At 41.8% G+C, this 13,832-nt stretch overlaps 2 protein-coding genes across 2 annotated transcripts in view; both read right to left on the bottom strand.

The window, feature by feature from the left end:
• Positions 1-1,178: 1,178 nt before the first annotated feature.
• Positions 1,179-10,509, bottom strand: rbm24a (RNA binding motif protein 24a). Its single transcript, XM_079176095.1, has 4 exons — positions 10,332-10,509; positions 8,998-9,121; positions 8,600-8,654; positions 1,179-3,630 (listed from the first exon to the last, which is right to left on the bottom strand). Exons 1-4 carry the CDS (start codon positions 10,497-10,499, stop codon positions 3,279-3,281), a joined length of 699 nt encoding a protein of 232 aa, XP_079032221.1. The 5' UTR covers positions 10,500-10,509; the 3' UTR covers positions 1,179-3,278.
• Positions 10,510-13,342: 2,833 nt separating this feature from the next.
• Positions 13,343-13,832, bottom strand: part of stmnd1 (stathmin domain containing 1) — a gene marked incomplete at both ends in the record, with an annotated part of 2,771 nt that continues 2,281 nt past the window's right edge. The window contains one exon of the mRNA XM_079176265.1: positions 13,343-13,774. Within this exon, the coding sequence (XP_079032391.1) occupies positions 13,343-13,774 (432 nt within the window). The remainder of the gene's footprint in view (positions 13,775-13,832) is intronic.

Raw genomic sequence — 13,832 nt, 5'->3', positions numbered from 1 at the left:
CCTTGCAGTCAGAGAAGTAACACACACACACATACACACACACACACACACAATTGGAAACTATTGGGACCCAAAGTGTTTAATATTAAATAAATAAATAATTTCATGAATCAATTGTGTGAAATATGTAAATGAAATAATTTAATTTAATTTAAATTGTTAAAACTCAAGTAGTTATCTATTGTCTTATAACAGTTTTATATGAGTTAATATTAATTTAATAAGAACATTTATTTTATCACAATGGGGGTTTTGTCTCAATGAAGTTTTACTTTATGTTGCTTTTCATCATAGTGGTGTTTTACTTGGATCTTACCAAGCTCAACAAATGCTACCTGATTTAGCCAGTTAGCTCTGGTTAGCTCGAGCTTACAGTCAAATGCTATAAATACACAAAGTACACTGGGACAGTAACTAAACTCTACTTTTGTTTAACAAGGAATGCAACCCACCTGGCTGGCTAACTAACATTAGCTAGACTGGGTTGTGAGCTTGGATTATCACTGCAAAGTGAGGAGACAGTGTTAGCGAGTAACTACGCTAGCTAACTAAAATAGCTAGGTAGCATTAGCAGCCTTGTTCGAGGGCCTTGATAAGCTAAATTAAGGGAGAGGTAGGCAGTCTCTGTCTCTTGGGGTGGGGGTGTTATAATATTAAAATGTCTGTAATGAAATTAAAATGATATCCAATGAAATCTGTAATTATGAAAATAGGAATGATGAAATAATGTTTCATAAGAATGAGATAGGTTGGAATCATTTTGAGTAATTTTTACTTCTATATTTTACACAAATAATTCCTTTGATTATTAGTTTCACAATGTATTTTGTGTTTATTTAATATTGAACTCCTCCATACATAGCAGGCAGAGAGGAAATGTGAATTATATTTGTATGTATAGAAGGATAAAAGGCCACATACGCAGAAAGATCACATGAATGTGTCCAGGAAAAGATCCAACAGCTCCTGAAACCTCAGTTTAATTGCACTCTCAATGGAAAGAAATGTCACCAAGCTTTTTAAATATAGAACATTTTATTCCAATTTTAAGTAAATGGTGTTGAAATTCTGAAGTAAATGTCTTAATATCAACAGGACCTTTGCATTTAAATTGAAACACTTTACATGCCTTCATCCAGTGACAATGAAAAGCTTCCTTCAAAAGTTTTTTTGTCATTTATTTTTCGTATTTCCCTTGTAAGAAATAGTTCAAGTATAAAAATTCCCAACAGTGTAAAATAGCCCATCTGATGAATATTAAGCAAAAGAAGCACAGCTACTGAAACCTTGACGACGACTATACATTCTAGTGGAGAAAGCAGCATTTCCGCTTGTCTTTTTGTGAAAATTATAGTTTTTTCCTCTCATCTAAACACAGAAGAGGCAGAGTACAATCTGCACGCAAACAGGCCTGCATTTAAATAAAGTTTCTTCCCTACAAAAGGCATTAGGCTAATATTTAATGTCATGTTCTAAAGAATCGAAAAGATAAAAAATAAAAGTACAGTGCACATAACAGTATCTTAAATAACTCCTACAATGACATTTTTGGTTGAGTATGTTAATAATAATAATAATTATAATAATATAACTACACTAATCAATAACTTATATATGCCTTGAGATGAGTACATAATAATATTATTTATACAGTACCACAACTAAGTCTCTACTCTCAGAGCGTCAACATAGTCAACCCTCAAAAATAAATATCTTAAATAGTAGATTTCTCTCTTTTTTCAGTTTTTTTTTCTCTTAAATAGCAGTAAAAATGTAAGGCACACAGACCAACATAACGTCAAACAGTCAAACCCCCGTCCTCTCCACCCCACATGGTGATCTTGACAGACACGAGGCAGACCAGTTGTTGGGGTGGCTTTGGTGATAGTGTGTGTGTGTGTGTGTGTGTGTGTGTGAGTGTGTACCTGACACCAGACTACAGCAGCACAGAGGTGGAAGTGCTGACAGCTGCAGGGCTGCATGGCTGGGGGGGTGGCTCTGCTGTGGGGCTCTGCATTGGGTGGAGGGGTGTAAAGTTGGTTCCCAAATGGGCCCAGCCAGGGATTAAAATGTGACAGCTCAACAAACCAGCACAAGTGATGCGTTCTTTCCAGAGTGATCCGTCTGTGTGGCGCTGGAGCGGCTCTGTCCACCCCCACCAGCAGCTGCTCTCTCCCTCTTTCTTTCTCTTTTTCTTTCTCTCCATCCCAGAGCCAGAGAGAAACACAACTGTGCTGCCTTTGTCTTTGACTGCTATGTGTGCAACTCTGGATGCATGTGTCTGTGTACGTGTGAGTGAAACATGTGGAAAAGCGACTGATTTAGTGTTTCTCATTGTCTGGAGCCATTTTCAACCTCTCTCCTTTTGTCAGTGCGTTTGTTTTGTTTGCCAAGTCCCCCTTTAGTCCAAGAATCAAGTCAGAGTTGATGACATTTTCAGTTTTTTGTTGCTTTTCTTAGTTGTTGTTTTTTTATCTCCTGGTGATTTGTTTGCTTTGCATAGGTCAAGAGGTCGAGGCACAGAGTAAAAAAAGGGACATTCAGCATCAGGAAGATAAAAGGTAGTTCTTCAAATATGTGTGACACGACGAGTTACGACTTCCTGACAGAGGTCACATAGTAATAACTAACACGTTGGAAACGGTTCCATTTCCCTGATTATCAGAAAAAAATGCACTTGAAAGGACAAAAAGAACAAGAAAAGCCCCCAATGTGTAATAATAACAATAATAAATATAAATGTTATGAGGGCATCAGATAACTGAAAACACTTGTGAAAAACCACAAGTGAAAAAAAAGAGAACAGTTTCCTAAACTAACGTTAAAGACAGCAATAGGACTTAAAGGCTTAGTTTAACACCTATACCAACCTCAGGGATTAGTTCCTGCTTTTTTTTCTCTAGAAATAAGTACTCTACCACAATGATAATAGTAATGATAATAATAATAATAGTAATAACAACAACTATAATAGTAAATCACTTTTCATTATTTGTTCTGCGACTTTTTTTCATTTTCTTGTTTTTTGGTTGAAGCACAGCAAGTTGGAAAGTTTCTGTAAAAAGTTTCCACCTCACCATCATCATCACTACCACCACCATCATCACCACCATCATCATCATCACCTTTTTAAAGCTACTCTGCCTCTTAAGTCGCTGACGCGCCCACCCTTAAGGCCACTCCCTCTTCCTTTTCCGTCGCTGCTCCTTCTCGTGACCAATCAGATGTGGCCGTGGGCGGACCTCCTCTCTCTGCATGTCCAGTGGTTGCAGTGGCTGCTATTGCATGCGGTCGGCTTGCAGCTGCTGAGGCTGGTACTGACCAAAGGCTGCGGCTGCAGCGGCAGCTGAGCCTGGGGCAGCTGCGGCTAACGGCTGCTGGACTGCGTAGCCGTACCCGGCAGTAGCCATGTAGCCTGCAGCGGCAGGGGATGCAGCGTACGGATACTGCTCATATGCAGCGGCGGCGGCAGCGCTGGCTGCAGCTGCAGAATACTGCGCGTAGGCAGCTCCGGTGTAGTCGATGTAGGGGGAGGAGGCAGTGTTGGGTGCAGCAGCTGTAGGTTGCATATGAGGGATGACCACACTAGGCTGAACGAAGGCCTGAGGGTACATATAGTGGGCCGGTAGGCTGTGAAATAAACACACATACGACAGGTTAGTTTGGATTCAGCCTTTCTGTGAATAACAGCACCCACCCTAAAACCCAAACCCAACTCCATCACACTGCGGCCAAGCGCCCGCCCACCACCCACCACTGAGCCCCAGTCCAATCCACCAGTCAAGAACACCAAGGAAATGCCTGCTAGTAGGGATTAGAACAATATAGGGTTGCCAAAATAGAAATCTCTCTGTGAAAAGAAGACTGGAAGGTGAATAAAACTTTGAACACCCAGAGGTGTTTAAGGGCACTCAAATTGACTGAAAAATCCCATTGTATTTGGAGGGGGTGATGCTGTCTTTATTGGATACAACAGAACGGGTTTCATATTTCTGGTTTTGGTCAGTTTTGAGTTTGTGGTTGTGGAGGCAGAGAGGAAGGTGAGATGAAAAGAAAAAGAAAGAAAAGTTTGGGATCTGAAACCCGCAGCTGGTTTGTCCGTCACATGTGGATTTGGCTGTGGTGCCGTCCCCCTGCCTGCTGGAGGGCTAATGGGTGGGGAGGAGAGGGAGGCTTACAGTGCCGGGGGTGGGGGTGCGGACAGAGGAGATGAGCCCAGGGAGGCATTGTGAAAATGTCACTGCCACTTTGACAGCTGGACAGTTTTCAAAAAGGGATGCTGCTGGCCATTTCCCCCTCTGTGTCTGGACAAAGAGCCGGGGAGGCAGCAGGGGGAGCCGGGACTAGGCCTCGCACCCAGAGGGATGTTTCGATTAAATAAACAATTATGAACAATGAGCACATTCTGCCCTTCATGACATAGCCTTAAACCCCCCTCCCCCAGACTCTATAAGGTCTGGAAACTAAGTCGTACAACAAGTGTGAGGGGAGCTTTGAGATTTATACTAATGAAAAGTGAACCGTCAACTTTTGACTCTAGGTGGAATTCAAAATTCAGTCTTTGATGTCCTGAACAACAGCCCCCATCCCCCTCCACTTTACAGATAAAAGTCATATTCAGTCGCACTTTAATTGAAATGGATGAGAGGCCTGAGGCTTCACAGAAACAATTTGATATTTGTTGCACAAAGCTACAGCTATGTGACTGTAGTGGCTCAAAAATCTGTTGAGAGAAAACCAAGGATAATATAATCAGTCGAGTCTGCATAAATGAACATCAGGTGGTCAACGTTTTTGAGTCTGGATTGGGGGAAAAAAGGAAGGAGGTGCAGAAAATGTTAAAGGTTGAAAGGCAGGATCTATCGTGGCAACCCTATTGTGAGCACTCCATTATCCAATCCAATCCACATATCAACCGAAAAAAGTGGGCCACGTGAAAAACAGGAAAAACAAAACAACAGCAAGGCGTCAGAGAGGAAGAAATATGTAAAAATAGTCCACCTTGACGAGACTGATTACAACACTGGCACAGCACAATCACTCAACTGAAAAGACACACAAAAAAGAAAAGGGAGGGAATTAACTGAAACTAAGTGGGTATGTAGAGGTTTGGTGTGGCCGTCAGTAAAGGCCAAAGGTCAGAGTTAAACACATACACAGGTTAGAACTATTTATAGGCCAGAAACACAATGTCAGCATTGAAAAGATTAATGTTTTTTCTCCAGAGTTACTCTGATTCTCACTCGAAATCCTCAGAAACAGCATTTTATCATCATGTGACACTGAATCTCTCTTTTGAAACTAGCACTAATGAAACTCAGCAGGGTGAGGCAGGATGATTTTAGAGGATGTCATCTCTAAAACTCGCTCGCAAAACAGTGGAGAGACGTTTCCTGTCTATTATCTGAAGTCAAAGTAAAATCACTGAATTATTCACAACCAGCAGACATGAGGAAACTCTTCATACTAGATGTGAATGACACACTAAAGGGGCCATTGTCTAATATGAAATAAAAAGCTAATATTAGCCTATTTGGTCAAACACCAGTACACACTGCAACTCTCATGTATACACATACTCTGTCACATGACATGACACCGTCTGGGTACTCTCAACTAGTTATGATATGAGAACATTAATTTATTCAAACATTTATCTGTTATCTGTTCCACACAAATCAACTTAAACTGTGAGGGTTAGTGATAAGGTTCAAAGTACTTTACTAAAGGATGCATCTACTCTTTTACATTTTGTTTAACTAACTACTACTGCAGTCGAGGCAATATGTATGTGAAGATGGTGGGAATAATGTGCTAACAAGCTGAATTTAACTGTCTATAAATATATATATTTTTAAAAACTATCCATTGTGACTGCATAAATTGCATTAACGAAACAGCTAACATTCCCCTAGAACTTTCAGTAGCACATTTTTTAACAGCTTATTCTATATATGATTGACTGTAGAGGCTGCAGCTCAGATATCTATTTTAGCATTTTAAAAATGACTTCAGTGGTGTGAACCCATTTACAGTGCTCTCTAAATCAAACTCCAAGCTCAATGCATTTTTGTGGGGGTTGTACTAGCTGTCTCAGATTTGCCTATATTAATGGGATGGTCGGGTAGATGAGCACACATACAGCACAAGCAGATGTTTTAGACATGGGAAGCAAACCTCTAGCAACCAAAGTGGCCCCTAATTAAAATCAACCTATTTTACATGGAAGTAGTCATAAAATAAGGAAATAAAAAAATACAGTGAGTGTATGGCTGTTTTGTGAAGCCATATAGTGGGACAAGTATGTGTGTGTGTTTACAGGAATGTAGTGTTCCCGCAACCCAGTGGTCATTAAAGTTCAAGGCTAAATAAAGGCTCTTTGGCTTCATGTGTACGGTCTGCTGAGGGCATCTAATGTTTGTGAGGTGTGTATGTGTTTGTGCTCAGAGGTTGTGTGTGTTTGTGTCATGAAAGTGTGAGTGGTTGGCAGTACACACCTGTCCTGCTTCAACAGAGTTGCTCATTGGCCTTTTGATATTATGACTGGTGCACAGATTGTCCTGGTGTCCAGACTTTAGTCATAGTCCACACATAGAAAGCTACTTGAATCAGACACCAAGAGAGTTATATAAAGGCAGAAAACGTTTTCAATTTAAAATCCTGACATGCAGATGCTAAGTTTGAAACCTGCTCTCCGGCTGTTTTAGTGTCTGAGCAGTTTCGAGGATGTGAGAGGGCGATTAGAAAACAATGAGCTGTTAGCGCCATATCTTCTTACAGTTCAAATCTTTTAGACACATTATATACCTTCGCCTTTGCCTGATTTGGGTTGTGCCTGATTAGGAACATGATGGCCGTCACTTTCTCTATTTCATGAGATGCACCTACTTGATTCAACTCATGACGTTGTGAAAGACAAACTGACAGATTGGTTCTGGTTCAAATCAGACGGTTAAGGAATGTGCACATGGAAAGGCTGTACATTAATGTGGCTCCTAAAACACCCACTCTGGCCCTGTCTAAATGGCCCCGGCTCTGCTCTTACTTGACAGAGAGAGATGACCCCCCTGCATGCTCACCAGACCCCCCCCCCCCCCAACACACACACAACACAGAGCTTCATGCGACTGCAGCGTCAGCATTCGGGGCTTTGTGTGACACAATGGATGTGCTTGTTTTCCTTAACGAGAGAGAGACAGACAGACAGAGAGGGAGAGGGAAAGAGAGAGAGAGAGAGAGAGAGAGAGGGAGTGAGAGAGAGACATTTGTTTTGTGTCACACTGGAGACTTTGGGACTATGTGAGCAGACAAAGACACATACACAAACACAATAAGAGCATAATACTCATATGTACCAACGCAACCAGACATGGACACACATGATTACACATATTGGTATGACTACAGAACTAACTGTTGCCATTCATTCATAAAGACATCCACTCTCGTGTGTCTGATGGTAAATGGTGCAATGTGACCAAAGGTCTATGTTGTGTAGAGATGAGCAAAGACAAAGATATATGGAGACAGGAAGGAAGACGAGAGAGTTGATAGAGGGGACCAGCAGTAATATGGCAAAGAGAGACACTTTCATAGGGAATTTGTTGCTGCTACGCTGTGTTAGTGTGAGAAACTGCGAGTAACACCAGTGGGATGCTATTAGCACACACAAGCAGTGATGGGTTTTGTTATTTTGGGGAAATCGTGTGAGAAATGGAAGAAAGGAGATGATTGGGGTGGAAAAAAGAACAAGAAAACACACAGAAAATTCACCACTCACTCCAACAAGACAGCCAGAAAACACATGAAACAACACATCCTGTTAAACAAAACAGGTCAACCACAAGCTAAAGCAAAAATAAATGAATAAAAACAACAAAAACTTTGCTCTTCCTTGGCAAAGTTAACACGCGTCCACAAAAAAGTAAAAACACACCCCAAAGATTCAATCAATCCAGCTTTTGTTTTGGTCATTAAAGTGAGAAAGCACACGATTTAGCTAACAACACCACGTCATAACCGCACACAAAGCTCTACGTTCTATTCAAATAAAATAAAAAAAAACAGGTCAAAACCCACATACATGCATCTATAATCACCATTTTGAGAGCTTGTTTGTGTGTTTGAGTCTACAGGTATTTCCCCTCTCTGATCTGTGATTATGTCACAAACCAGCACACTTAGCTTAACCGAGAGCGAGCCTGTCGGACCAGAGAAAGATAGATAACATTGAGTCAGGCTGAAAGTTTCCATCATTGTCCACTCAGCACGCACACACGCACGGACAAACGCACACACACACACACACACACACACACACACACTTTTACAAACAGGCAAACCTAGAAAAGGCAGTTTGACTGGCTGTTTGTTTCGTGGACAGTGACAAATGAAAAAAACGACATTCAACTTATTGTCCAATTCTTATTATTGTTTGGGGAGAAAAAAAGGTAAAAGGATAAACAAAATAAAATTAGACTGATACTATCAATTATCACACATTAAACTGAGAAAAGAATTAAAACATGTTTTAATGATTCAATGCAATGTGTACATCCCAACATTCCTCTAAAATACATGTAGACCTCTCAGTACTTACCCATAAGGCCTTTGGATGAACGCAGGGTGAATTTGGGGAACACCAAAGGTAAAGCCTGCAAAACAGAGGAAATAATGTTCAAAAAGAAATCCAGACAGCTTTCATAAAAAACAAACAAACCCTGAGGTGAAACTCAGGAAGGATCGACTTGATTTTCTTGTTTGCTGGTTTGCCAATAAAAACAACTCCACACTTCGTGATCCCAAACAAACACTGTGAGAACAAATACACTTGCTATGTTGATTAAAGATGGTGTTTGATTTATTAATCTTGGAAATGTGTTCTTTATCCAACTGCAAATTTTGGTATAGTGAGCAAACATTTTTCTGTGTTCTTGTTGAGGAGATGAAATGTGTGTGTTTTTTGTGTAGTTTTGATTCTGATTTGATCGTCTTTACCTGGCTGCATCACCCGAGGCTTGGCGCCCAGGTAGGCCAGGTTGACGTTGGCCTTCCTGCCGTCAATGATTGGGTTGGGGTCCTTACAGGCCCGGTCTGCAGCCGAGCGGTCCGCCATCGTCACCTGCCAGAGGAGTAAAAGCATGAGAACGATGTGGATAACTGAAATTGGTTTGTCAGTTGTTTCCATTTCCTGCTGATTGGCTTTAGAGCACAGTTAAGACAAGGTGTGTATGCATGTTACTCGTCTGAGTGTATCTCTGCCCATGAGGCCATCATTAACAGCAACACGTATTTGGCAGCACACACACACACACACATCCATCACTCTCATGTGTTGAAACTATCAGCAGTGATTGGTAGCCAGGCTGAGAGGACTGACTGACCATGGCTCCCTTATCACTCCCATTACAGACTTTATTGCTCCTCTCAGTGCTTCACTATAGCCGACATCTTTCTTCTTTTTGACACTCTTTTAACAATTGAGGTATACCTCACTGACCTGGACGAAAGCATTTCCCATGAGAAAATACAGAGAAATGGGACGAATAATGCATAAATGTGGTGATACAACACCAAAGAGAGGATTGAAGTAAAAGTTGGAGTGAATACAAATCAGTATTTACAGAGAAATGTGAGTTTCTACATGGATGGATATTTGTGCATATCAAGGATGACTGTGCAACTTCATACCTCTGGTAATATGTGCCAAAGCTACTTCAAACATATATGAAATGGTTTGGTGTCTAGATCCCTCTTTCGACAGCCCTGTTACATGTATAGTTAAGCAGCTGGTCTACATGAGTTCACTAAAAAACACGTGTTTTGAAACACACTGCTCTGAGTAGAGCATTGGACTGCTGGTCGCGTTATGTCTGAAATGCGTTTTTGTCTGTCAGATCCTAAGACAAGTGGGTGTCAAATACTTTCCTTTTAGATGTAACAGTGTCAGAATCCCACTCTGTAATATCAAGACATCACCGTGAGGGTTTTCTCAGCTCACCAGAGCTGTCAGTTTGAGAGCAGCTCACTTTCAAACATGTCAGGGAAGGCGCATACCGAAGCGCAACAAGTCGGTGGGTGCAAGATTGCAACAGAAGCCAATGACGAATTTAAGCACGGACTTCTTATCAAAACACCAACACCCCATGACTGCAGTTAAATTAATGTCCGTGATGTTGTGACATAAAGCAACAGCGGCGCACTTTAACAGAGACGCGTCACGGCAGGATTTTTCCCACATGCGTAAAAGTTAGTTTTCAATTATGTTTAAAACTGATAGCCATGTTGTGGTTGTTTTGTTGTGTTTTTGTTGTGGTTGTGGCAATACTTACGAATCCATAACCCCTAGACTTGCCGGTCTGTCTGTCGGTAATGACCACCGCTTCTTCAATCTCACCAAACACCTCAAAATATTTCCTGAGACTTGAATCCGTGGTGTGGTAGGGAAGACCCCCGACAAAAATCTTCGTATAGGTCGTGTCCTTCTGCGTGGTGTGCATCGTTAGTGCAAAATACAATAAATAGGAACAATTAAAAAAAGAATAGTGCAATGTCTCCTTATCAGTAATTCTTTGGAAGAAGAGAGAGTGAAAGAGAGATCAGCCGGCTCTGTACGTTTTTCAGAAGAGAAAACACAACAAAAACTCGACAAAAATGAAGTCTGGAGGTAGATTTATCTTCCGACAGTTAAGAGGAGAGTTATATGGAGCGGATTGTCCCACAGAGACCATCAGGTGTTTCCAGCTCTTCTTGGTAACTCTGCTGTCTAACTAAATAGGTTTGGGACCCATTCCTAAATGCGCTGCTTCTAACTCCACCCAACTTTCAGTCCATCACCGCGCCGCCCACCAGCGCGCACAAACAGCTGGCTGGGAAACCTGCAGCGTGAAACACTGGAGCTCCCTCACAAAAAAAAAAGATCCTCCACTAGAATCACGTCCACCAGGGGCCAAAAAAACCCTCATTACACTGATGATATGTTGGGGACATAGAGAGGAGCAGGGGATTTCAGGAAATGCATATGGGGAAATGAATCAAAATAGTGAATATTTGTGGGGGTTTTCGCTTCCTTCTAAATAAATAGATTTTGTTTCTTTTTGGTGAAGTAAAACGTAAACCTGACTTGGAGTTTTCCGTTGAAAAAAGTCTGCCCTGTCTCTCCTTGCATGAATGATGTCTCCCTATAACACACCTCGGGGACAGACACACCACAGCAGCCGTGAGCAGACAGACAGGTGCAGCTTCGAGGCTCAGCTGGAAGGACTCATCCTTCAAGATAGACAGTAGTCCACTTATTGGGGGTTGACAGAGTTTGGGCACGTTTCTGAGGCCACGCAGACAGCCACATGTGCGCTGAAACGTATGGGTTTTCATACAAACATGTTCTGTTTTTAATAGCTACTTCACTATGAGGTCATAATGTAATCGACCCAATGAACCTAGAACATGTTGTCCTTCCAGTTAAAAGTGCCTCGAGATAACTTCCGTTATGATTTGACGCTATATTTGAAAAAATTGAGTTGTCTTTCTCTTTTATGGTCCTTGAGAAGAACATCTGCCGCATCGACCCTTGCTATCTTTAAAAGATGGTGATCACATTTTAATAATTAAACCAGGCGGCGCACATTGTCCTGGGAGAGAATCAAGTCATAGATCAACTCAATCAAGAGACTCTGAACATCAATGATTAAAATAGGTTGTGAAGCTCGGCCTCCTCTGGCTCGCTGCTGGATGGATCATCGGATAACTCACCCCCAGTAATGTGAGAGGACACTCTGCTGTTAATCATTCATGGCAGCTCCGCTTCTGTGAGCGCGCTGTTTGGCCAACATATATCCAATGTAACCATGTACCGCGGTGAGATGACACATTTTGCGCATCATTTTTGCGTCATATTTGCCATGGTTTTTTGTTAAATCTTGTATTGCCGATATAAAATGTCACGTGACTCAAGCCCACGTGTGGACACTGACGAGCAATCACCTGTATAGACTATGTGTTTTGACATTGTCTGCTCAGAAATGTTTGGCTGATTAATTATCTCCACTTGCGGGCTGCTAATGGAAACCTAAACCAAAATCTGTATTGTTAAACAAACAAGTATAACTGTCACATCTTTCTAACAGTGAATCGCCGCCGCAGGACTCCACACCACAAAGAAATGCAACCCGATAGAGCGTCTCTGTTCTCTCACTATTTTATTCATGCAGCCACACGCGCTTTAAAGTCCGAGTGGAGTCCTGAAAAAAAGGGGACCAGTATCGAGTTTCCCAGGCTCAACAATGGGGATCCGGTCAGGTTGCGTCCAATTGTTGTTTTCTGTTCATGTGCAGCTTGCTGACGAGTCAGAATCCAACAATAACAGGCTGTGGGCCCATTGAAAGCTTTAATGATACTTAATTTCCAATAATCTTCAGAAACACTCCGTGTCACATGTGCAGTAAATGTGTCCGCAATAATCCCCATAAACATTCTTTTATAATCTTATAGCTGTCCCCCATTTTTTTTTAAAAGCAAGACAAAACCTGCAGAGCTGGAGAGCAGAAACTGTAACTTTGTGCTTGTTATCCATTTGGCTGCAAAGGTCAGAGGTCACTGGAACAGCTGAATACCCACAGCTCAGTCAGTGCTCAACACCCCTCAACCTCTCTGAAAAATGTATATAAAAGTTAAAATGGTTAATGCGCTACTTTCATCAAGTTTGAGACACACACACACATTCATAAATATTGAATGCATACAACTTTATTGATCAATAACAACTACACTTTACACATCTTTACGCCACATGTTGCCAAAACCTCCGACTGATAATTCATTTTATAGATGAGGTGCAAGACTACAGGGAGCTGTGATACAACTTGAACCCTCTGAAACAGCGCCATCTTATGTCCAACAGAACAGGTACAACCTTCACATGCGAAAAGAGAGTCAACGGTATCACATTTTACAATTAAATGTAAAACTAAAATCTCATTTAAATATATTTTGTACGTTGGCAAGAAGTCTTATTTCATAAATATTAAAGCCTTCCCTGAGGTAAATTACTTTGGAAAGAAAACCCTCATACTCCTTTGTGGTTATTTCTGAGCTACAATGCACTTTCCCTGCAGTAGAGGTTGTGCTTTTTCATGAAAACACAAACAATTCACCTCCACGTTAGCCTAGTTTCATCCATAGGGCCAATCACATCTACAACGTTCATTTCTTCTAATGCGATATACTGTATACATCTATTTTTTGACAAGTTTCAACCTTTCGTCAGTGCAAAAGGAATCATTTTTGGCTCCCTCTCCTCTCTCTTTTATCTCTCTTCTGATTCATGGCTCATTTTTGTAATTAATTAAAACATTTCCTCTTTGTCCTCTGCATGTTGAAAGCTAGAATCGCTCTCCAGCTCCTCAGAGGCCGTGAGCAGATTATCCTCCTTGAGCTCCTCCACCTGGGTCTCCTCACCTTTCCCGTCACCATCCTCACTAGCCCTTTCTGCACTTTCTCCTCCCTTCGCTCTCCTCCCTTCTCTCTTCTCCGTTTTACCCATTCCCTCTCTATTGTCCCCGTCAGCCTCTCTCCCCCACTCTCCGCCCTCGGCCTCCTCGCGTGTTATCTGGCTGTGGGGCTGTGGATCGAGGGGGATGGGGGTGGGAGGTAACTGTAGCGGCTCCACAAGAGTGAGGGCTGTGTCCTGGTCCTCCTCTGTGTTGGAGGTCGGAGCGGGGCCCCGATCATGGGCCGACTTGATCCTCAAATGCATCTTGAGCTCATCTTCCCTTAACTGGGAGACAATGGAGGGAGCAAATTAGTGTAGGGGAGACAAAACAAAGCGATGAACT

The sequence above is a fragment of the Pholis gunnellus genome, assembly GCF_910591455.1.
Source record: "Pholis gunnellus genome assembly, chromosome: 16".
Lineage (NCBI taxonomy): Eukaryota > Metazoa > Chordata > Actinopteri > Perciformes > Pholidae > Pholis > Pholis gunnellus.
Note: the sequence above shows the minus strand (reverse complement) of the source record. Positions and strands in the feature narration are given on the sequence as shown.